Source organism: Protomyctophum parallelum (assembly GCF_964188405.1).
Source record: "Protomyctophum parallelum genome assembly, chromosome: 7".
Classification (NCBI taxonomy): Eukaryota; Metazoa; Chordata; class Actinopteri; order Myctophiformes; family Myctophidae; genus Protomyctophum; species Protomyctophum parallelum.
The window spans coordinates 34,464,486-34,476,043 of record NC_139705.1 but is presented as its reverse complement, the minus strand read 5'-3'; the positions used below and the strand labels follow the sequence as shown (position 1 = coordinate 34,476,043).

At 47.0% G+C, this 11,558-nt stretch overlaps 1 protein-coding gene across 1 annotated transcript in view; it reads left to right on the top strand.

The window, feature by feature from the left end:
- The window catches only part of plch2a (phospholipase C, eta 2a), a 179,428-nt gene extending 168,526 nt beyond the window's left edge, over positions 1-10,902 (top strand). The window contains exons 21-24 of the mRNA XM_083769300.1: positions 286-432; positions 1,070-1,149; positions 4,643-4,988; positions 8,052-10,902. Of these exons, the coding sequence (XP_083625426.1) occupies positions 286-432; positions 1,070-1,149; positions 4,643-4,988; positions 8,052-9,730 (2,252 nt within the window). The 3' untranslated portion in view covers positions 9,731-10,902. The remainder of the gene's footprint in view (positions 1-285; positions 433-1,069; positions 1,150-4,642; positions 4,989-8,051) is intronic.
- Positions 10,903-11,558: the final 656 nt, after the last annotated feature.

Sequence of the window (11,558 nt, the reverse complement as noted above, 5' to 3'; positions counted from 1 at the left end):
GTCTGCCTCTCAATCTTCTCACCACGGCTCTTTGTTGTGCTAATTCATTCTCTCCTCGATTCCTGTTTTTTTGTTCTTCACCACACTTCTCTCTCAAACTGCTCTCACCTCTATCTTTGTACTGTCTACTGTCTCCTCCTTTTTTTTTTTTTTTTTTTTTTTTTTACCCGATCCACCCCCTCCGCCCCACCCCCTCCACCCTCATCTCCCTGTCTGCCATCTATCCATTCTTCCGTCCACCTCCATCTTTCTTTCTGTTCTGTCCGTCCCTCGGTCTCTCCTCAGGGTTCAACCCCATGTGGGAAGAGACCCTGGTGTTCACGCTCCACATGCCAGAGCTGGCCCTGGTGCGTTTTCTGGTGTGGGACCATGACCCCATTGGCCAGGACTTCATTGGCCAACGCACTATCGCCTTCAACAGCATGCTAACAGGTAAGACACCTCGCCTGACCCCCAGACCGCCTTCTTCCTCTGGACCCTTGAGTGTCACCATCTGCTCACCTCACATGACTTTAGATTCAGACGAGGCTTTAGTTTCAGACATCGTTCAAAAGGTTGATGTAACGGCATTTACAAATGATCGGATCGGGAGCAAAACAAACGTGATTGGGACATCACTAAATATTATATCCATATCATTATAAAATGATTAGACTGGATATCATCTGTGGTTTTGTATATTGTACTATTGTGATATGTCATAAGTGTTCTATAAAAATATAAATATCGGATCGGGAAAAATAGGTATCGGCAAATGATCGGAATCGGATCTGGAGCAAAAAAGCGTGATCGGGAGATCCCTAAATGGAATGATAGTTTACTGGTATCTTACTCTGTCGTCTGTCCCATACCCAGCAGAGTATAATTTTCTCAACTTTACCATAGCACTTTTTGCTGGCTCCACCTCCAGCGGAGAAGGCAGCGGTCACTCCTCTTCATAGACAATGCTCTGGACCTCGACCGCTTTCTCGGAATGCGGACGCAGGTGTTATGTTTCTGCCTGTTTGATGTCTGTGTCTTCTGCGTAGTGTTGTTGTTGACAGTTGCTGCTGCTGTGTTTGCGTTGCAGGTTACCGCCACGTGTACTTGGAAGGTATGGAGGAGGCGTCCATCTTTGTTCATATAGCTGTGAATGACATCACTGGTAAGGTAGGTACGACCACGGAGGCTAGCTGACTCCTACTAACAACAACAACCCATACAATCCTGCTCCTATTCAGCAAGCTCCAATGTTGCATCGCCGACCTGGAATGACTTTGTTTACTCACTTTAAAAAGATTAGAACTCCATAGGACTGATGATGAAACTCAAGAGTATAGGTAAAGGTATGTTTAAGATTCATTAAAAACACAAACAAATGGTAAAACACAGCTAACACACCTAAGGAAATAAAAAAGCTGGGAAAGGATGGGATTTTCCAGGCATGGTAAAGATTTTGAGATAAGATCCAGAAGGGGAAGCATGCACATCTCAGAAATGAATTATGGCACACACACACACACACACACACACACACACACACACACACACACACACACACACACACACACACACACACACACACACATTACACACACACACACACACACACACACACACACACACACACACACACACACACACACACACACACACACACACACACACACACACACACACACACACACACACAAATGTATGGATAATGTCATTATTAAATCAACAAAACAGCCATTCAGGACAGACCTGTAGCCGCCTATATGGAGGCATTTCTCCATAACCATCCCTAATACATGCTAAATAATGAAATATCTGCTATTTTACGTTGTAATAAATGCGACAAAGACTTCCTACTAATTGTGTCGATGCAGTTGACCTTGGTCAGCCGTAGCACTATAGACGGCCGCGTTGTTGTTCATGTTACTGTGTGTGCTTCCTGTGTTATATCTCTTATCTTGTCGCCCCTCCCACCTCTCTTTTTCTCTCTCTCTCTCTCTCTCTCTCTCTCTCTCTCTCTCTCTCTCTCTCTCTCTCTCTCTCTCACTCCCCGTCCTCTCTGATCTCTCCTTCTCTTGTCTGTTTGTGATTTCAGTGGACCCCCTTTTGTCCAATCGCTGCATTTAGAGGCATTTAGAGCCCTGAAGCTCTCCCACTCAGAACTCAGGTGTAGTGAGACCCAATCAGCATCTTGCATGCAGCACATGCCCCACCCCTCTCCCTTCGTTTTACCCACCCCTCTCACCCACTTCACTCCAGTGATGTGACCCCTTTTACCCTTGCGTGGACCGGCCGCAATCATTGGGCGGGAGAAACAAACAAACAAAACAAAAAAGGTCAACTCATGCATCACATGAGTTGCGAACATGACTCGCCCGCATCTTCATTGACCCTCCCAAAGTAGATCCAATGTCACTAACCTGCACCAATCAAGGCCTTTACAGAGGATGAGAAAAAGAGCGAGTGAGAGAGATTGTTGTTGGGGGTGGGGCCTGGTCAGGGAATGATACTGGCGAGCTACAGTGACTTTTGTCTATTTTTTGCAGAGTGGATTTTTTTCCCCCCTTTTTCCAGCACGCTGCACTGCAGGGGTATACAATTCCAGTGCCTTTGAGGACACCTCTTGCCCTGCCGTTAATCATCTTTTTTTCTCGTTTATTTTGTAACTTTTTTGGTCCCTAGGAAGAGGAAAGTGGAGAGAACTTTTGGTAGTGTAGAGTCTGTCGGTAGATTGTTGCAAGAGGAGAGGGCTTCGATTGCACAACATATCGTAACGCTCCTATTTTCGTTGTTATTGAAAATCTTTTTTTGCCCATATTGACATGCCCAAAATAGGGTTGAAAGTTGTTAAAATAGCAGAAGATAGTTCATTACCCCTTCTATTGTTCTCTTATTTTGAGGTACATTAGAATACAGCATTTTGATTAGTTCTAATAACAACTGTGCTCAGCATGTTAGACAAATTCTGTCTTGTTTAACCACGTAATCCCTATACGTAGTTCACCGTTTTACCATGGGCCACACTAAATATCTTTGGCAAAAATAGCTGATTTACAAGCTTGCAACAAGTTGCAGCGTGACACATTGTAAACTTGTAGATCTGCTATTCTCACCAAATGTCGCCACCAGAATAGCAATGCTAGTGTTATGCAGAGTTCTATTGAGGCAGTGTTCAGTGTTGCGCTAAATGAATTTAGCCTATTCTTATTCTCTCAACCAAAGGCCTGCTTTCTTGTTTTTTGTATTTCTTGTCTTCTTTGTGTCTCTGTCTTCACTGTCTGGTGTTTTGTTGAATGAACGCACAGAGTAAAGAGTCACATAAATCACTACAGAATACAGTTACAGTCTTTGATAGTCAGGTCAGCTTGGATCTACTTCTATGTACATCATTTTGACAAATGACATTGGGTTGCTGTGAAGTACATGCTTATAGGAAAGCTCATATTTATTTTGCTATCAAGCAGTTTGACCATATTCACAAGGTGGCCATTCCACTCTTACTTCATACCGGGGTAGTGATTCTCAACCTTTTCTCAATGTCTGTATCTCTGCAACCCCAATTCTCACTGTAAAAACCCCAGTGTTCATTTCCTTCTGATAGTGTACATGTTTTAAAGCCTTGCACATGCATAGGATGTTAAGTGAACCAAAACAGGCTTCCAAAACAAAACAAAAACCCAAAGCAAAGCAAAGTTTGCCTTCAGAATAGCATTCACGTTACTCAAGTATGAACCAAGAGCAAAGCCAGCCAAACAAATATGGTCAGTGACAAAGATTCCCAAGTCACGCTTCATGATCCAGCATTAAAACACATCTCCACGTATAGCTGGAGAAGCATCTGGATCATTTCCAGACTATATTGTACAGTATTGCAGTGGTAGAAGTGCTATTGTTTGCCCTCTGTCATTTGCCTGACTGGCTGTCAAAGTGAGTGTCTGGTGGACATCATTATCATCGTCCCTAATGTTCTTCGATCCCCCAGCATTCACGCCTTCACTGTGCTCACTCGTTGTCACCACAATTCCTTGACATTAGTGTTATACCACCCTATTTCAACTGTCACGGAATATCTCTACACACACAAGTCCACATAGTCCAACATTGACTTGTAACAGTGAAATCTTTATGAGAAGATGAGGTTGTATCTTGTATACACATTCTGATGCTAGAAATAGCCTACGCATCTTTCCCTTCATGATATTGAAGTTTGTTCTAGAGGCCAACATAGTCTGATGCTCATAATGTTTATTAAAAGTATTGTATTTAGTTCATTTCATTACGCTAGCTACCTCTTGGTTTACTTGCAACTGCTTTCACCGCTACTTTGGATTTCCGAAAGCTTGCCACAGAGCATAACAAGTAGCATTGATTAGATGTCATGCTATATGGAGCATCATCTGATGTATTGCTACTGCAGATAACAGCGCTTGGATCAATTTGGGGTGATTTGTATCCAGTTTGAGCATGTCCTGTCCTGTTAATGTATTTCTGCAATAATGTTTGGACAAAGTCACTCACATTATGGCACTTTTTTCAAAATCAATGTTTCCCCTTCTGTATATAAATGACCATTGCTGTTCAGTATGTTGGTATATCTCAGTATCCATTGCTCTTCAGTCTGTTGGTATGTCTCAGTATTCATTGGTGTTCTCTGTCTCGTTGATAGGCCAAGGCGGCCAGCGGCATAAAAGGGCTGTTTCACAGAAACCCAAAGCAAGCTTCCCTCGACAGCCATGCTGCTGCACTGCACAGCCGTAAGCATCCGTTCGGCGCCCACCTCCTGCGCCGTACAGCCAGCGCGCCCACCAAGGGTCAGCCCAAAGTCCAGAAGGGCCTCCCCGAGATCGCCATCGACACCAAAGACTACAGCTCGGAGGGGGCTAGTGAGGACCGGGAGTCCAAGGACCAGGAAAGGGCCGCTGCTGCCACCACCTCCCACCAGCCCCCACCGCCGCCACACCGCCATAACGGGGTGGACACTAATCAGGCTCTCCACCCTGAGGAGGGAAAAGGTAAGATGCCGCGCTTCCATCCTCGATGTCCCAACAGTGAGCCTCTGAAACGGGCCAACCGGCCCCGCTTCCAACATTTGCCCATCATGAAGCAGGGGGTGTTTGCCCGTGTGGCGTTTAAAAGCTCAGGCAGTGTAGGAATGTCTTCCGATTGCATGACGTGCGGGGTCGGCTCCGAGGGGAGTCCCGAGACTGGAAGGAAACGCCAGGCCGAGGGAAGGCAGGGGCACAAGACGGGAGAACACGAGATACAGGAGAGAAAAGCCAGCGTCTCTTTCACCAACAAGCAGGTTCAGCCAGAGCCCATTCTAGCCAAACCCCAGCCCCAGCAGCCCCCGCCCCAGCTCAAGCCCGAGCCAGAGACCCACTTCCGTCACTCGCCCCAAGCTCTCTTCCAGCCCATCCCCTCACCCACACCGAAAGCCCGGCAGACCCTGGGGCCCCACCACGACCGCCCCCGCCCCGACCCGTCAGAGAGGAACGCCCGCTCCTGCAGCGTGCCTCGCCGTCGCTTCGCCAGTAACACCGCCACGCCGTCGCCGACTCTCACTCCTCAATGCAGGAGTAGTCTCCTTCCGCGGCATGCTCCGCCCCCCAGCTACGGCGCCGCTTGCGGCTTAGCCCCCGACCCGGTCACGGACGGCCTTTCACTCAGTGACACCAGCAGCTGCGAGAGCCTGAGCGGGTGGGAGTCTCCCCCCATGCTGCCATGCTCTGTCCTGGACAGCCGCAAGAGGGCCGTGGGCACTCTGCAGCGGGAGATGAACGCCCTGTTTGCCCAGAAAATGGACGAGCTGCGCTCTAAGTCCCCCATGATCTTTGCTGGTAAGATGGAACCAACTCGCACTTCATTTATACTCTGGCACTCGCCGATGTCACATGGCGAAAATAGCTGATCTACAAGCTCACAACGTGTCGCATGCGACATGCTGAGAGCTGAAAGATCATCCATTTTCTGCACATGACACCGCTGCAACAAAGTATAAATTAGGCGTGAGCATTCCTCAGCTGTTCCCCATTACCTGTAGTAGCCATAGTGGGCTTTGAATTCAGCGCATAACCCGCCAGTTAGACCCCCTAAACCCATAGGTTTTGTAGAATTGACCAGCATCCCTAGTTTAACAGTTTACTTTAATAGGCTACTCCCTGAATAACTCATACGTTGTCAACCTAGACCTGATGATTTTAGCAAAACGTTATTACCATCCAGTAGTTTCTGCATCTTATTAATCCAAGTATTACCAATACCTAACTTCTACTGAGTCATGATGCTGCCTTACACTTGAAAAACAAAAGTCAACTCACTGTGTTTTGCTTATTTTCTTGCCTTGCAAATTCCTATATTAAATCCACTCTCATGCTTGACAGATGAAAGTAATGGTAAGTTTATAACTGGTGGCACTATCACTCTAAAAAAATATATATATATAACAAAAAATCTAAGTCATCAATCTCCTGGATTCAGTAATGTTCCCGCCCTGCATTTCCTAGAACACCTGGAAACCTGGAACATTCAAGTCAGTCCAAGTATTGTAAAAATGTGTCTTTTCTTTCTGCAGCTGTTCTTCTGACAGCTACAAACCAGGCTGTTCTTTTTTCAATGTGAATGATGAAGTAAAATGCAGTTACTTTTAGACAAAGCCGTGTTGGGTAACTTTAGAATTGGATTTGGGGATTCTCTTTATGAACATGCTTTCTTTCTCTCTGTGTAGTGCTCTCTTCTCCTCTCTCCTTTGTTCCTTTGTTCCTCTCTCCCTCTGTTCCGATGGCGCTAAACTTTCCTCTTTCCTTCTGTCCCTTTTGCACGCTCGCTCTGTTCCTAGTGCAGAATTGAGGGGATGACCAGAGCCAGGTAAACAGAACCCTTGAATGAATCCTATCTGCACTATTATGGTGTCATTCGCCAGAAATAGCAGATATACAAGCTCTGAGATTGTAGATGTGCTATTTTTCCGGATATGAATGTATGAATGACGCGCCGCCCTTCACCGTTCTTTTGTCTGCCTGCATGATCTCATCACCCTCATCTCACCACCCTGCTCTGTTACCCACTAAAATCCAGAGTGTTCATTCACACAGAGTGTAAAAAAAAAAATCACACCTGTGTGAACAGAGCGGTGCAGGCTGCTCAACAACTCTGCTGGCTGGCTGCAGTTGTAGTTATAGTGCTCAGTGTGAATGGCCCTTTGGGGCCTAAAGGGTGACCTAAAGTGGCACTGTTGAGCTGCCTAAAGTTTAGGCTGCTCAACAGTGCCACTTTAAGACACCCAGCGGTATTGCAGCTGTTGAGGCCTTGTACTCAGACATACATACAGACATACACACTCGGTTCACTCATTGGAACATAACTGTAAGGGCCTATTTTTGAGGGGCCCTAGCCCCACAAACTAAATGCCATTGACAATGAAGGGAACATTTACGTCATCTTATCCCCACACGTCTCATATTCAATTAGGTCAAATGTCTGCCAAATATGATGTAAATGTGTGGCAACAGGCATTCTGATTGGCCAGTATGAGATGATGCATGATGATGTACTATAAGAGCGCCCCTCACTTCACACGGGTGTGATTTTTTTTATTCTCTTGAGTTATATGGTTTTTACTGTGGACAGACGGGATTCAGTATCCACATTTCCCCCAGATGTCTGCTACTCTACACACCTGCACTAATGTGAGATAAAATCAGTGTTCACTTTGGCTTGTCCTTTCTCATTGGTGCATAGGGGAGCAGTGACAAAGGCACAGAGCCACACAGGGATGGTCCCTGTAGAGATGCTGTGATTAATGTTTGGCCTCTGTGTTGCTGAACCACATAGTAAATATTAGTAATGCACAAAACGTACCTGACGCAGTTATAGGAAGAGCAAGCTAAAGAGAAAATAATACCATGTTATCAGACTATTTTCCGGTTGTAAAAAAGCAACAATAAATGCTTTTGTGTATTTCGTACAGTATCACATATCCTATATTCGTCTATTTTGCACAAAACACATTCTTGCCATCTGGGGATTTGACTTTTTTTTAACATCCCTTGCTTTTTTCCCCCTCTTTCTTTCTGCAGACTGTCCCACAGTGCGGAGACTTGCTCCCCCTCTTCCACTACTCGCACCGATCACTGAAGAAACCAGGGACCGACGTCTTGTACACTCCGTCTCCACCCCGCCAGAAGACCTGTCCTCACCTCACCCCCCATTAGTAACATTGCACTCACCATCCACAGCAATAATCACCACCGCAACCTCCCCACTAACTGCACCCGCAAATGGGCCGGCGGCCAGTCCTGTCAAAGTGAGGGGAGAGCCTAAGAAATCCCCTTCATTACCTGTGGCCATTCTTCCCCCTCAGGGGCCGGCCTCTAAAACTGTCCGGACACCGTGTAGCCAAGATCCCTGGGTCAGCAACGGCCCTCCATCGTCCACGGAGCACGCGCCAAACCCAAAGCAAGCCCAGCAGACTCAGACGGACCAAAACATGGATAAAGTAGAGTTTAAAGCAGTGTCCTCCCAGCCTCCTGCCCCGGCACTTCCCACTCAACCCCCCGTTGCCGCCATCACTCAGAGAACGCCCGTCAGGCGAGCGCTCTTCAACACCCCGATGCCACTTCATGTGCCCGTACGGAGGACCAAAAGCGAGGGACAGGTCCAGGCGGCGTCGGCCGCACACGGCGAGTCGGCGGTGCCGGAGGTGTGCACCGACGCCACGATGAACGACCGCCTGTGGAGCAAGCTGGAGCCGGGCAGCCACAGAGACAGCGTGTCATCGTCCTCTAGCATCTCGTCCAACGACACCGTCATCGACCTCTCCCTGCCCAACCTGGTCCGGAAGAGCCTCACCAGCCTGCCCATGAGCGGGACCTCCGAATCACCGTGGGTGAACCGCCCTCGTTCAGCCATAGTTTCCTACGACGCCCCGCGGACGGTCAGCAAGAGCAAGTCCAACCCCAACCTCCGGCAGGGGGACCCTCCGGAGGACGAGCTGCAGAGCCGGCCTCTGGGCGTGCCGCGGGAAGACGCCCTGGACTCGCCCAGCAGAACGGCACAGCGGAGACACACCTGGAGCCGGCTCTACATGGAGGGGCTGAAGCAGTCCTCCGCCGCCACGTCCTTATCCAGGAGGCCTCCCGTGGCCCCTGTGGCCCCCTCCACCTCCTCCATGTCCAAAAGCCTGGGGGACCTGACGTCGGACGACATCGCCTGCAACTTCGACAGCAAGTACCGCAGCATCAGCCGCAGCTTCATCGTCAGGCCCACCCGAGAGCAGCTACGCCGGGGCAGCCCGCACAAGTCGCGTCCGCCCAGCGACCTCACAGAGCAGCTACGGAGGTTGACAGATGTGGAGCCCTTGACGGCCAGCGACTTTTCCCCTAGGACGACGCACACGGAGCCCCGGGATGAGGTGGTCGTCATGGATGAGCCCCCGCTGCGGCGGACGTCCTCGCGGAGCCAAAGCAGAGTGCGCTACATTGCTAACAGAGCCAAGCAGGCTCAAGAGAGGCAGAGGCTGCAGGGCCTGGCCCAGGGCAGGAACACAAGCGTTGGCGGTAGCATTAGCAGCAGCGGTAGCGCCAGCCCCATTGAGGAGCGAGGGAACCCAGAGGGGGCATGTTGCGTGGCCCGTAGCCCCTGCTCTAGCCTGGACCTGCTGAGTCAGCTGGTCCCCGTGGGATCTCTGTCCCCCCGACAGCCCCAGTCCTCCCCAGACCCCGAAAACAACGAAGTCTTTTTCATGCTCAAGCTCTAAGAACTGACAGATTGTCTTGGAACTGAGCGTGAGAGACGCTGACAAAAAAAAGACACTCATTTGAAATTCCATCCAGTTTGTTCACAAGTAGAAAGTGCTTTAAGCCTGTTGCTGAAACTGGTTTACAGCACCCAGAATATTTCTACATGTTCCAGAAAACTGTCCTGCTGAATTGGTTCTTCTTATATGATAAAAGATGAATATGCTCACAAAAGAAATCATTTTTAACTAAACCAATGTCGCACAGAAAGTCTCTCAAAACTATAGGTATAGTAGCGGAGAGCAACTATTATAAAAGTATCCGTTTTAACACTGTTTTCCGTTTGCACCAAATGTTCAATAATTGCTAGAATGTATTTAGTTCCCCAGTTTTTATATGCCTGTTTTTAAGTTCATCGTGACTTATTCTTGTTTGAATAGTCATTAACAGTAACAGAAGAGATTATTAGACCACTGAATTTAAAATGAAACCAGTTTTTTTATATAATATGCTATACGTTTAATTCATTTTAAATCTAGATTGGTATTTTCTGTTCATTCAGTACTTGAACATCAGTAGCACAGCCAAGTGCTAGCAATATTTTGAAAAAAACATTGTATCATATTAAAGATCATATTGATGGCTTTGTTTGTTTTTAACTAAAAGCGAGAGGGCTTGTCCCATGTTTTTGCTGCAGAAATAGGATAAAATCATTCCTAGAATGCAGGTATTTTAATTGTCCCTACTCTTTGTGTAGTGAATACCTTGTAATTTGACCAAGCTGCCAATATTTCCATTAACTCGATCACCGAGGCATGTTATTCCAACAAGATGATATGATTACTTTAAAATGGTGGTAGAGTAGACACAAATTAGCATACAATGTTATGTTTTACCCTTTTATGTTGACTGCATGTCTTTTATGCACTGTAATATTTATCCCAAGGATCTGTTTTTTATTTTACAAAGAGTTTTTATATGAAGATTTGTTAATATTTTGAACCTCCGTTCCAGTTGTCACATACGGTACGCATCATGTCTGGATCCCAGTTTCCATTGGTCAGTGGTACTCAAACGAGATGGGAATGATTCATATCAAAGCACGTTTATTTGTAGGTCTATGTTTGCACTGCAGTGCCAGTTCTTTGTGCAACATTTTAGGGAAGATATTTAATTCAAACCATGTGTAATAATGACCTGAATAAATCTCTTAACTGAACCCTTCAGCTCTATGGCTCATTCATTTAGTTTACTCTGCTCTCATTGACCAATAAGTGTCACTTGTCTCAGTGTTTAAAAGACAAATAGTTAACAATCCAGGCGTCCAGTGGAAGTAAGCCTTACACGAGTTGACATGTAAAAGCCATTGGCCTTGGTGTTGGCAACGGTCTGACCGTTGCTCTAATTACGGTCTCTGCTTGCGGCTGTGTTTACCAGCCGTCAACTCACTCAACCTCTCTGGCACAAATCTCAAGACCCCCTGCGGGGAGAGAGAATGGCCGCAACAATTACTTAAGGTTGCACAACAGATTACATGCTCAGTCAGTTGTTACAGGAGAGAAAAACATCTTTTCAGAAGCGCTTGCCCCCCCTCCGAAACTGGAGTGCACAGGAATTATGCTACAAAACAACTTGTGCTTGAATAAACTTGAATAAACAGCCCCCAGATATACTATACTATTAATGACAGTCATAATTAAATGTGAGAAGTTGCATAAGCACATATGGTTTCTTTTTCTCTTTTGACATGTCAATCAAAGGCCTAGTCATTGTCAAGTCTGGTTTCCAAGGCGATGGGCCTCCTCTGGTGAGCTGTCACAGGCTGCCAGGCCTCTTCCTCGGTCCTGA